The 13828-nt window shown below is 44.4% G+C and overlaps 1 protein-coding gene across 1 annotated transcript; it reads right to left on the bottom strand.

Moving 5' to 3' along the window:
• Positions 1-3: 3 nt before the first annotated feature.
• chrna2b (cholinergic receptor, nicotinic, alpha 2b (neuronal)) lies at positions 4-10206 on the bottom strand. The gene is made up of 6 exons (XM_068577776.1): positions 9924-10206; positions 4774-4925; positions 3925-3969; positions 3624-3733; positions 1388-2549; positions 4-897 (listed from the first exon to the last, which is right to left on the bottom strand). Exons 1-6 carry the CDS (start codon positions 9988-9990, stop codon positions 772-774), a joined length of 1662 nt encoding a protein of 553 aa, XP_068433877.1. The 5' UTR covers positions 9991-10206; the 3' UTR covers positions 4-771.
• Between the last annotated feature and the right edge of the window lie 3622 nt (positions 10207-13828).

The following is a 13828-nucleotide window of genomic DNA, read 5'->3' as shown; positions in this document are numbered from 1 at the left end:
ACAACATTCAATAAATGCTAGATAGAAGAGATTTTAAAGTTTTCAAGAAGGTATTTATTACATATGATCATTCAAAAGATAATCGGAAATATAGGGGGAAATTCTCTCCAGACCAGCACAAATGACCCCATTCAGAGTGTCTAGTCCAGTGTGTCATAGACTCCCAGAACAGCATGCCACTGTTGGTCAAAACCAAAGAAAGGTGCAATGAGGTTTCTCAATCAAGAGTTTTTTTTAATTGGTCACAAACCGAGCATCTCTGGCTAGCTGCTCTCACTTGGTGGAGCGAGTCTCGGTGCCAACACTGATCCCTACGCCATAAGTTGACGTAATGTACTGCTAATAACATTACTACATTTAAATTCTTCAAACAACATTACTGTCACGCTTTATCCAGCACTGAGGCTGGCTCCATGCTCTTTAGCTAGCATGTGACGCTAACTGACATGCTTAAAGAGACAATACACTGAAAACACTGGTACGTTAACATACTAACATTAGTATGCTAACATGCCGTTTACTAACATTAGCTTGTTGAAAGTTGAGCAAAGTGATACGCTGAGTCTGAGATCCTCTAAAATAGTCGCTGTACAGAGGAAAGACCCTTTAAATGTTTTCCCGCTAGTTATAAGGATCTAAAATTAGCACAAAAAACCCAGCTAACGTAGCAAATTACATACATTTTTTCACATTCAGAGTCTTGAAGGAGGGTCCAGCTACATTTTGAAAGTCAGACTTCACTAGCTAGTGGTGGTTACGATCGTTCATGAGCTAGATCATGCCAGCTAGCCACGGAGGTAGGAAGAGGCCGATAGTCCCAAGCAGGCACACAATGATGAACATCCACAGGAAGATGCGGTCAATGACCATGGCGACATACTTCCAATCCTCTTTCACCTGTGTAGGAATAAGGAGCAACAGAAGGAGACGGAGATAAATGAGAGAAGAAATTTAAAACGTTGCACGTGAAATTTCTTTTGGGGTTTCCTTAGTTAGTTTGTTAACAAACAGTTACACATGTAGCACTTATGGATATCTGTAGTAATTATGTAATTCTAAGTAAATTATGGAGCGGACAGCTAAATAATTAAATTAAACTTGTTGTGAAGTTTTTTAAAGTTGGAGCTCATGATTCAAACGGTAATTATTTGTTTTAGGTTCATTACCAGACGGGAGCCACTTCACATCGTTTCCCCATTATACATTTTTGATTTTCATTGCTAAAACAAGTACGTCATATTTATCTAAAATAAAAAGAATAATTAGTACACTGTACATTGACACAATAACCAAGTATTATAAGGATGTTTTTGCTGCAACATTGATATAAAGAACAGGTGCCTTATCGTTCTGATATTAGCAGACGTTGCATTTCATAGATACTCACGCTGAAGTCGGCATCCTCCGCCCTCAGATGGTCTGCAATGTAGTGCACCCCTTCCAGAGCGCGGATCACACTCGGTGACAGCAGGAACGTTGGGTCTGCTACTGTGTTGTCGGCTTTCGTGGGCCTCTGAGTGACTCTGGTCGCTGTTAAAAGTCTGTTTGTCCCCACAGGCCCCTCCTGTTGCTTCTGGCTGTTCTGTGGGTTTTTCTGTTGTGGTGGAGGGGTCGTCCCCGGAGGTCTGGGCGAAGGAGGGCGAAAGGAGAAATAGGACGTCAGCGTTCCCAACTCTAAATCCTCGTAAGAGCTCCTGTCGTGGTCCTCTGACGCGGTCCCGTCTCCTAGCCAGGTCGCCGAGGTGCTGAGGCAGTTGCTGGACTTGTACCCGCCGACCCGTCCCTGCCGGCGCACCTGCGCCGCTTCCTGCTGCATCAGCAGCAGCCTCCGACGGCGGCCGTCTGGCGCGGGCCGCCGCATAAACAGCCAGCCCGGGATCAGGTTCAGGAACACGGAGTGGACCCAGCGGGGCATCTTGTGAGTGCTGGGAGAGCGATGGTGCACGTTGAGCACGAAGACGGTGATGACGATGGAGAGGGTGACGAAAATCATGGTGAAGAGGAGGTACTCGCCGATGAGCGGGATGACGAGGGACGTGGACGGTATGATCTCAGTGATGAGGAGGAGGAAGACGGTGAGGGACAGCAGCACGGAGATGCACAGGGTGATCTTCTCGCCGCAGTCCGACGGCAGGTAGAAAACCAGAACTGTGAGGCAGGAGATCAGCAGACAGGGGATGATGAGGTTGATGGTGTAAAACAGGGGAAGCCTCCGAATGATGAAGAAGTAGGTGATGTCCGGGTAGATCTCGTGGCAGCAGTCGTATTTCTTGGTGTTGTACGTCCCCACGGCGTTGATGATGGCCCACTCGCCGCTCTCCCAGTAGTTGTTCAGGTCCACGTTGTTCTCGGTCCGCTCCAGGTCGATCTTGGCCTTGTCGTACGTCCAGGAGCCAAATTTCATCTTGCAGTTCTGCTGATCGAAGGGGAAGAAGGTGACGTCGATGCTGCAGGAGCTCTTGTAAATGGCCGGAGGGACCCAGCGGACTTTACCCGTGTGGAACAGGTGAGCTTTCGTCATGTGGGTCACGGCAAACTCTCCGTCAGCGCTGGAAAAGTAGAGACCCCCGTTTTACATATCTGGGAACTAAGGGTGAAACAGACCTGCTTGTGCTGAGCAAATTATCTTTCCCTGTCTTTTGAAATTATGCAGTGCAAAAAGTATTGATTCCCTGATAATAATAATAATAATCTTCTCCAGTAATCTCCCCCTCATTCATCGCTTTCACGGTGATAACAGCTTCTGCTGATGAGTCGTTATCGTTCCATCAGTTTCACACCTTTTTTTAATTTCACTTACAGATTGCGATCACGCCGGCTCGATGGAGCAGAACTCCATCACCAACTCTCTCTCTCGGTTTAATCTCTTTGAGGTGGATTTAGGATAGGGAAGAGCTTTCTCACAATCTATTTCACACTGAAACAATTACACCTACGAAGGTTGACGGCATCTACACACATGAGCAGCACATTAGAAACGCCATCAGAGAAATGTTCAACGTAATTTCTGGCAGGAAGAACTGCTCAAGCTATATCATCATTTGACTTAAAGTTGATTTCCTATGTGAAGGTGCAGACATTTTACCAAAGGCGCACAATGTTTTATTACCACTAGATGGCGCCATTTTTATACCATACACCATCCAGTAAAGAGGCATCAGTTTGAACTTGTATATTTATTATTGTAAATAGTTTGTCTGCCACTTTATATCAGCATCCACTGTGTAACGTCATGAACAGGCCGGCCTGACCTGACGATGAAACTAATTCAATAACTGATGCTTTTTTAGAGAAGAGCTGCATAGATTTGCCAATTAATCGCTAAGCTGATTGACAGGAAATTAATCAGCAACAATATGAATAATCAATTTTTCATTAAAGCAACGGAAAATACAAAAAAATGATCTGGTTCAAGCTGCTCAGATGTGAAAAGTTGATGGATTTCTTTTTTCTTTGTGACAATAAACTGCGTTGGTTATCTTCAACTCGTGACTGTCATATATTATTAATTACAGATTTATTTTTGGAACAAACAATGAACCCGTTAATAATTAAGAGAATAATAAACAATCATACAAAAAGGTTAATTGCAGGCCTCGTGATTCGTCTCTTATCACACTTACTTGTTGTAGAGGACGATGTCTGGGACCCATATGAGCTCTGACGGCACTCTTATGGACGTCACATTGTCGTAGTCGGAAGGTTTCCAGCGAAGCTTGTAGTCGTTCCACTCCTAAAAGATTCACACAACAGGCTTTGAGACGGGCTGTGATCCTTGATTGTCATTCAATTCCCCTAATATGTTGTCAAATAAGTACCGTAGAGGTATGTTTTCATATTTTTAACATAAATATCCAGATCCCCTCTGAGGGGAGAAAAATAAAAAATCGGAATAATAAATCAACACTGACACATTTTTCTGACCTGTTTAAGCCACACGTTGGTTGTCATCATTTGGTTCTTCTCATCCTAGCAGACAGACAGAGATACAGTCGAGAGTTACGTCTGTCAACTAAGGCCAGAGGAATATATGAGAGAGAGGTTCTTGGAGGTTTGTCAAAGGAGACCCAAATATAGCTTGCAGCTACTTTTACTTCAATAACTTGATGGATACATCATGTTCTCTAACAGGTTTTATCTGGCAGGGCAGAGGGTGCATAATGTACTTTTCCTAAGTTTGTTTTTGCTACTGTATTTAAAAATGCCAAACTGCTCGAAAACCAAATAAAATGGAGGAACGTCGGTTAAAGTTGCAGAATATGGAGTATCAAACACACAAAAAGCTCTCGGGATACATTGCTGCGCTTAATAATCAACTAAAATGACCTCAGTGTGACCTTGAGACCTGAAGCATTTTGTTCACAAGTAATCAAAGTCATCTGACAACAATGGAGGGAGTCTCTGTCTGTAGGCATGCACGTCCTTTTCTAGACAACTAAGTGGTGCTTGTACGCTGATAACTGGAGGAAGAGCAGTGTCGAGTGGTAAGTTGTCTGGATGAGCGGTTCTGAAGAGAGCTGCAAGCTGGACTCGGCTGTTCCGATCAAGCATGTTATGAACATTGATTTGTAAAAGAGCTGCATCTTTAGTGAAACAAACACACTGCATCCAAAAGAGAGGGACAAACATGATAGAATCCCATCATGAAGTCTCTGGTTCACATTAAAATCAGCTTTCACGGTACCAAACATAGCTTGTGTTTCTTAAATACCACCTGCGTTAATGTTTTTTTGTGTTTTTGTGCAAATCGGACAAAGACGCACGGCGACTCACCACATCAATGAGTTGTGCGATGGACAGTCCAAACTTGACGATGACGACGTCGGAGATGTTCGGCACGGGTCTGGACCACTTGTTGTAACCTGCGAACAGCCTCTTGAAGAGCTCATCCTCGGCGTGCGAGTGGGTCTTCTCGTAACAAAGAACTGTAGACACATTATTTCTTGTAAAGTATATTCTCTCCATTTCTACATCAAACAAGCATTTACAGGACGGATATAACATGACGGGATTTATACGTTGGTCACATTTTTGCAACACTGCACTAATGTAATTCCTTTTTTAAAAAGATTGTATTTGAATACGCACTTACTATTCTTTGAAAGTGAAATATATTGAGTTTTTCCACATTTAAGTACCGGTAAGTAGGGGTGAGGGAAAAAAATCGATACAGCATAGTATCGCGATATTTTGCGTGGCGATATTGTATCGATACACGGAAGCTGAGTATCAATCTTTTATTTAATCAATTCTACACTTGTTGGTCCTGGAATAATAAAATCTATTATTTTTTTGTTGGCAAAGTTTTCCTTTCGGGACAATTTGCGGTAAAAAAAAAAAAAAAGGTAATAAATCGCAATACTCAACGTATCACAGTATCGTGATAATAATGTAGTATTGTATCGTGACAATATCATATCGTGGGACTTATGGTGACTCCTACCTCTCCCTGTAAGATCATCTGAAACTATTACGTCTAACTGGTTTCAGTGCACATTTTCCTTTTGACAACTTTGACATATTTAATATGTGACGTGTTTTGTTCAGCAGTTAATATCTGATGGCACGATAACAAACACATATAAAGTGACTACTAAGGAAGCCCCCGGGAGTGAATGGCACAGTATGGAGGCATCATATCATGTCCTCTCATCCGCGTCTCCTCTAATCCTCACTTAACAAACTGCAGTCAATCAGGCGCTGCCATGATATTGTGGCTCTCCGGAGTGAAGGTGAGTGTGTTGAACATCTCGTGTTTCGGCGCAGAAGCCTCCTCTAAACACCCAAGACCTTTCTTGGTGAAGTCTTATCGACTTTTCCACATCTTAGCAAATCTTCTGATCTCTTGATCTGAGCTCCGCAATGCGAGTTGACTGCTCAAACCTCTGGAGGTGAGCAGGTGGAGACTGGGTGGGGGTGGGGGGAAGGTATTCCGTGGGCAGCAACATTATTTCAGCTGCGATCGCGCTTTTTAATCTCTCAGATGTTATTATGATGTGTACGTGTTGCTTCACAATGAGAGGATGCTTAATCAAATTGATTTGGAATAAGCAGTCTAGACAGATTTGCGTACACGCTCAAACTGAGTCACTGTATTATTTTTCTGCGGAGTGAATAGCGTGGAAATAGACAGTAAATCCCTCCTCTTGGGGATTACAGCTTCCGCCTTCATCAATGTAGTCAGAGTCAATTACACACATCGTTGCTTGCTTGTGTTAAGTGGAGGTGAGCTAATTTCTCACCAGTGAAGGGTGTTTATTGTTGAAGCTGTCTGCCACTCTGTGTTACAGCTGATGCATTAAACAATTAATTCAGCTTTCACTTGAGGCAGAGGGCGATGATAACATGTTTACATTTGCGTATTGTATTCCCTTAAACCCAGATTAAATATTCAAGAGTTCTTATTAAAAATCTGATGATCACAAACTGTTTCTCTCACATAAATAGGACACTGAGACAATTGTTTTTGATGAGGATCCCTGAAATTAGTTTTTCTAAAGATAAAGATACGGAGTGGGAAGCTACTTTAAGGAACCTTCATTTGCCTTTCATTTTGGCAGTCCCTGTGTACAAAAGCAATAATGTTTCAGTGCACCAGACCAGAGTCCCTTTAGAAAACATCTCATTTTACTCCAGCAGGATCCGACAGCCCGCTCCCCTTAGTCCCGGTTCTGGTTCTCCCGGGCCTCCCTTCTTTCTATAGCTGGCTGCAGGAGGAGCCGCCGGGCGCAGAGTTCTCCACCTCCTGCTGGGAGCTGTTCCACTTCTGCAGGTTGCAGGTGACTGCGAAGTCAGATCTGGGTCACTATACGGCAGGCTGGTTGCTGCTAAGGTCTGAGTTGAAGGACTTTCTGGTGGACCAGCATGATTTCATCTAATATCGCGCAGAATCCGACCCTGAAGTGCCCATGAGAAACATTAAGAACTAAATAGTAATAGCAGATCTTCTCAGATGGTCACGTTTACTTATGAAGGTCATATCGAGGCATCAGTATTTAATTGAGACTGTTTTGTAACCAGTTCAAAGTTCCCCAAAGTTACTTTAAATAAACAAAAGGGGTGTGAATCACCAGAGGTCCCACGGTACGATATTGTCACGATACTTATGTCTCGATACAATATCATCACGATACTGCGATACGTTGAGTATTGCGATGTCTTACCTTTTTTTTCAACCGCAAATTGTCCAAAAAGGAAAACCTTGCCAACAAAAAATTAATTGATTTTATTATTCCAGGACCAACAAGTTTAGAATTGATTAAATAAAAGATCAACACTCGGCTTCCGTGCATCGATACAATATCGCCACGCAAAATATCGCGATACTATGCTGTATCGATTTTTTCCCCCAGCCCTAATAAACAATGTTTAGAAACCCCGCCCCCAACTGTAATGGAATTCCTCCTCACCTATGGACTGACCCACGACACCACTGATTACTGCAATATGTCATCGTGTGTATAGAGGATGTGTGTCACCAAATTGTGCTCATTGTTTAATGCACAGAAAGACAATGTATCTTATCTCTCTCATCGAATGTCTCATAGCAGCTTCTCTAGACAGATTTATGTCAGGAAATGTCGAAGTAAAGCATCTTGCCTCAAGAATCAATATCTAACAACAAAAGAAAGAATCAATAGGGACGCCAATGGGTTTAAATGCCCACTCCCTCTGGATCTCCGTTTGACAGTGTAAGGATGTAATGCGACCTAATGAGCTGTGCCTACATCAAAAGATCCCAAGACGAGATCTTGGACCACCTGCATCTGGCAGCAGACATGGTTGCTCAGCCAAGGCCACGTCATCGCCTGGCCGTGGCTGAGCTGTGGTTCTGATGACCGTATTGACAAGAATGCACAACTCTTAAGTGGAGGATGATCTGGGGAGGGGCTTAGATGTTGCAGGGAGTCAACCTGAGGGATACCCGCACAACTGTTTCCATGATGTGCTTGCTGATTTCTTGTGCTATGAGGGTCTTTAATAGAGAAAGTCTGGACCTATATGGCAGTCTTACATATTTGGTCCGTGGATGTCATGTAAATTGACAATTTCGACAACGTATAATTGTTGGTAAGAAAAAGAAGAAGAAAAAAGCAGAAAGAAAGAAAAAGGAGGAATTAGACATGTATGAATCCAGAGTTAATTTGCCCATGGTGCACTTGGGCTCTCCTCCTGCCATCACCGACTAATTTGATTCTGGCAAACAAGCATGCTCCAGAGAATTCTTATCTGCTTTCTTGACAGTCAGGGCGCCGCGTGATCATCTGCCCGTGCATCTGGTCAGGACCAGATGTGGGACTTGACAAAGGAAATGCTCCTGGGTGTCATAGATCAAAGGGTCCTCCTGCCAGCAGAGACTTGAAATGAGATGACACCTCCAACGGTCCAGCACAGTGCCGGTTGTACCGTGGCCAAGAGGCGAGGTACCTGAACACACCGACCAGTTTAGATGATCGAGTCAGCAGCTTCCTCAAGCCATGTGACGCTCTCCTGAAGTCGAGTATTTTAGGAGTAAAATGTTCACTTCAAAAACAACCTGCAAAAAAATAATAATCCAGAAGTCGGAAAGCTGAACTCCGTCAGTGACACAACGAGATTGGCACGACGTGGAGCACCCGCACATCTGATTGCTGCAGCGTGTCAAGAAAGCAGCAGTACATTTTGAACAATCTCTCACATACGCCACAAGAAGACTCTTTGTGAGCACTGGTGTGTCCATTTAACTCTTTTGAGGGAAAGGGGAACTCACACATGTCAACGCAGAAGCTTTGAATCAAATGAGTTCCACTGGTCAAACTGAAATGAACCATTTTAGGGCTGTCGATCATTTTCTTAATGGAATTCTTGTCGGTCACTGTTACCCAAAGCCCAAGATGACGTCTTCAAATGTCTTGTTTTGTCCACAACTCAGAGATGTTCAGTTTACAGTCACAGAGGAGTAGAGAAACTAAAATGTATTCACATTTAAGTAGCTGGAATCAGAGAATTCTTACCTTTTTTATGGAAAATATATCAAACTGCTGAAAACTAAATAGTTGCAGATGAATTGAATAATTGTCCTCTAATTCATAAATCCTTGCCGCTCAAAACTAATACGTTCTTAGAGACTATTTCCTGCAAATATGTCCATAAAAAGGTCTTCTCCTCTTGAAAATGTGCACGGTATGTATTTCGTGAGGAGAACATTTCAGCTCGACTTAAAGGAATCGACTTTGGGCTTGAGCCCTTAAACCTGCTCCACGTTCTGACTAGAAATATGCATCTTCCTTTAATCCATTGCTATTCTGAAGAAAACTAATCCGACCATCCACACCCACTGAAAATGTAACTATTACTAAGCTTTTGTAGCATATTGTGTGGAATATTTTCTCACACTGTTCTGAGGATTTGTAAATGTTCTTTTAAAGAGCAACTGCTTCTCTGACAACTTCTGGATGCCAAACTTCATCCATTCATCTTGTGTGTATCTCTAACGCCGCCTCTGTGTTGTTTCATGAAAACTAAAAACAAGTGCAGTGGAAGTGAAAGGTGGAGGGAGACCCACATCCTCATGGCGGTGAAACTGTTCTCCTCAAGACTTGAAACAAATGCAAACACATCACAGCGGCAGCTGTCGCGAGACGATGACTTAAATGAAATATGAGAAAAGCATTGTGGGAGTTTCGGATGAAAGCAAAGGCGCATGTCGAGGCTCACAGGTGAGTTTACGTCGAGCAACTTTTAAGCCTCGTAACTTCGTATTAATTCGACGTTCATCTCTTAATAAAGTGCAAATACATGTGTACAGCACTTTGAGAGTGAAGCTCATCGCGGTGTTGAAAATGTGCGTTTAAACCTGACATTTTCTTCTTCTTAATCTGCTGCTCTTTTAACGGAAGTCCCGTTGAAGCCACAACCAAACGCACTGGAGGAAAAGTGCTTACCTGCCCGACACCAGAGTAGCAGGTAGAGAACAGCCGTCCTCGCAGAGAACAGGTGGCCGTGTCCCATTTTGTACTCTTGTGCTCGTGAGAAGTCCAACTTCGGAGGTGTTTCCGCCCGCTGTCAGAACGTTACGTTGAAGCCGTGATCCGTGAGCAGCCTCTGTCATCTTCGCAGCCGGGAGGCATCTCGGGACAACTTCTGCGCTTTGACACGCGCGGGCGGGGAGCGAGCGCGCGAGGCGATGCTGCTCTGACCGAATAACTTTACTGTCTTTCTGCCCTGGAGCCCTGCATCGATACGCGCCGCGTCACAACTCCGAGTCCGCCTCGCTGAGGCAGGATGAGAGCGCGTGATGCGCCTCTCGTGTCCGCGCGCGCACTCAGTCTGCGAGCCATCCGGTGCTGAGTCAGGGAGCGGCACTGTGACACCGTAATGTGTGGTTGTTTTTTTTTTATATACCTCTGCTTTATATGCAGATGTACGTATAGTTCATAATACTGCCTAACTACAGATCTCAAGAAATGAATTCACGAAAAAAGAGTCCGGCTTTATTGCTCTCCATCTTTTTACGCGCGGTGCCAAGATTTTACGCGTCCTTGCTGACCCAATCTAAGACTTCGATATCCATTTAAATGATTTTGTATTTGATCTTTTCCATGATTAGAAGCGTTGTTATGGCCACGCTGGTCCGTAAAATCGCATCATCCACTGAGAGAAGACGGGACATCTGAGTACTACGCGTCTTTCATCTGGTACCTATAACAGCCCCTCCTCCTCCTCTCGCTCTTGTCACTCGCGCGCACAAAGTCTCTCCTCTCTCCCCCCCCTCCCTCTCTCACACACGCACACGCGCACACACACACACACACACACACACACACACACACACACACACACACACACACACACACACACACGCGCGCACAATGTTTCACTTAAAAGTGTTCACTTGCATGTGTGGGAGATTATCGACCAATAAGTGAAAGAGTATCGGAAGAGGCTGATAGTTTATTTGTCCTGTAAAAACAATGAGAGGAAGTGTAAATACGTGCCACATGCAACCGAACCTTCCATGGGATATTTCTGTGGGAGGCAGCTAGAGGGCAGACTAGGTGAATGAATATACCTTGGGAAAATTTAGTACCCCTTAAATATTGATGGGAGTAGAAGATGAGAAAGCGTGGCAACACATGCAGAAAACAAAAGCAATAAATAAAACATATGTCATCATACATTGTACAAATTAATTACACACATGTTGTGATTTCAAACATGAGAGCACTTCTCTCTGGTGAATCCTGCCAAGGCTAAAGTCAGAACGGCACAATGGAGCTGGAGACACAACAGAAGCATATTTGGCACATTTGAACCATTAAATCTGGCCGAGACCCAAACATAGTTTTCTCTTTTCTAATCCCAAGCTTTACATTCCGTGTAAAATTGCGCAAGCAGTCCGTTTAATATTGTGCAGAGCCAAAGGTGCTGTGTTTAAAGAGCTTAATCAGGTTTTCATGATTGTGTTTCCTAAACAGGAATTGTTTTATTGAGAACATCTGTTCCCCCATTCATAGGTTAACGCACCCTGTTCTCCAAAAAAACAGATAACAAGGCTTTATAATAATGCTTTATCACAGTTGGACTTGTTTTTGTTGCAAAAACAAACTTTCCACTGGAACCCACGAGTCACCCTGAAGCGTATACCCGGGCCTCCATCCTCACCCTGGAACCAGATGGTCCCTCCATCCTTCTTCTAGAGAACAATAACAGAGCCATTATGTTTGGTCTCTGACGGCAAATGTAGTTTGGTCCATAAACACCGGACTTGGACTTGGCTCAAGCCTGCTGCACCACATACTGTTACCACATTTGACCTCACCCAATTCCACAAAGAGTGCCTGGATGGAAAATGATATTACATAGGGTTTATAACTTCTGTTGAATAGGATACCCAACAATTATTTATTGCTGTGTCAATCATTCATTCTTCTAACTTTCCTGTCAACCGTTGATGTAATGCCTGCCCTTGACACATTGCTACATCCACAGACACATTACCTGATGATAATAGAGTGTGGGGAACCTTATTTTGGGCCTCACACATGATACCGAACATGCTCACTAAACGGTAGGATGACGAAAGAGCAGCGTCCTTTTTTAGCGATGAATTTTGCCAATGTCCTTCAGCTGCTTGGTGAATGAAGCGTGCAGGGCCTGCGACGAGATCTCCAGCCTGTCGGCGATGTCGGCTGCAACACGGAGCATGCCGTCAAAGGACAAGGACTCTTCTCTGATTCTGCTCCGGAAAAGCGGACCACCCAGGTCACCGGGGGCGGCGGAGGGGGGGGGATGGGCAGGAAGGAAGGAAGAAAGATGGTGGAGAGAGACAGAGTAAGTGAAGGAGAAGATGAGGATATTAGACATTACTGTTAATGACGGTTATATATAGCAAATGTAATGCAAACATGACAGAGACAAAAAAAGAGGGTCATTTTTCAAACCTATAGAATGTATAGTCACTTTAGAGGTGCCCTGTACCATGTATAATAATATCCTAATGTGTAGACATGAATGCTCTTTAGTATTCATGTCGCAAACAGAAACCTTGATATCAATCTAGACGGCAAGCAGAGACACAATGCAGGAGCCTCGCGACATGATATTAATACTTTTGCTCATTTCTTTTGATTGACGTGCATCATGGCGCATCATGAAGCCTTTGCTTTAATGAAAAGCAAAAGATAGCCCGTCTCTGCCATCATTTGAACAAAGGTGTTCGCTCGCAATCCCTCCAATTTCTGTTTCCAACATTTCCTTTATTATTTTTTGTGTTCACGACGCAAAAAAAAGAAAAAAAAAGCTCTTTTGTCCGCTGCTCCTTTACTCCCAGCCTTGACCTTTTTATGAATCTCAGCACAGTCACATTCGACGAAACTAGTTGAAAAACAGATTCTTTACACTCACTTCTGCATGCCGGCGCTCATCACCTCCCCTTCCAGCTGCTTTTCCAGATCCTCCTCCGCTTTCTCCACCGCTTCACGGCAACTCTCGTGGTCCTCCGCGATCCCGACGACATTTTCCTTGATCACGTCTTCGTAGCTCTGATCCTCCAGCTCCGCCCCCAGGAACTGCACCAAGTTCTCCATCACCGCCTTGTTCCCGTGCTGGATGGCCTGCAGGAAGGCCAGCTCCTCCTTCTGGGCCTTCAGCCTTCGAGCTGAAGCGGCGCTCGTGCTGAAGTGGACCGAGCACTTGTCCGGCCGCGGCCCGTACTGCAGCGTGGGCGAAAGTGACGGCGGGAGAGCCGCTGATGGGATCCAGCCCTGATCGGTTCTTATCCTCACAGGCTCATCGCCAGCTGCCTGAGACGTGTCGTTGGTGGCGATTACCGCCGAGTAGATGTCAAAGCCTGAACCCCAATCTCCACTTTGGGAGAGTGTTGGGGTTGCCATGGATACCCAGGCCAAGACGAAGGGCATCCAACAACGCCGCATGGTGACCTGTGAAGAGGAGGAGGAGGAGGTGAGTGACTGTGAATAACTTCTGTGGACTTAATCTACAGGTAAAGAGGCGCCTCGGAGGAGTTGTCGGACATTTTGTGATATATGCTTCTGCGCTTGCTTGTTGAGGGTGATATGAAAAGATGGAGGACACTCTCATGTCTTAACGGTGAAGGCGGGACTCCAACCATCTTAGCTGAGCATGGGGACTGGAAACGGCCGGCCTGGCCTTGTGTCATGACACAATGTCCCATGCAAAGGCAGTAATCTTCATCTTTTCATCTAACGCTCTGCAAGAAGCGACAAAGTATATTTTTATGTCATAAGTCCACTCATTTTGAGGGTGCCGCTTTAGCCCACACACAATGCAGGTTACACTTTTCGTGGGATTTCAATTTGTCATACGT

Source organism: Clinocottus analis, unplaced genomic scaffold (genome assembly GCF_023055335.1).
Source record: "Clinocottus analis isolate CAN_PGR_092001 unplaced genomic scaffold, fCliAna1.0.p SCAF_15, whole genome shotgun sequence".
In the NCBI taxonomy this organism is placed as follows: domain Eukaryota; kingdom Metazoa; phylum Chordata; class Actinopteri; order Perciformes; family Cottidae; genus Clinocottus; species Clinocottus analis.
This window is presented reverse-complemented; position numbering and strand designations above follow the sequence as displayed.

What these genes read in the sequence shown, in the direction of transcription:
- chrna2b (XM_068577776.1), bottom strand. Translation starts at nt 9,990, where the DNA reads ATGGGACACGGCCACCTGTTCTCTGCGAGGACGGCTGTTCTCTACCTG. An exon ending in GCTACTCTGGTGTCGGGCAG is followed by an intron (nt 4,926 to 9,923) that starts GTAAGCACTTTT and finishes ATGTGTCTACAG; the next exon opens with TTCTTTGTTACGAGAAGACC. An exon ending in CGGAGGATGCCGACTTCAGC is followed by an intron (nt 898 to 1,387) that starts GTGAGTATCTAT and finishes ATTCCTACACAG; the next exon opens with GTGAAAGAGGATTGGAAGTA.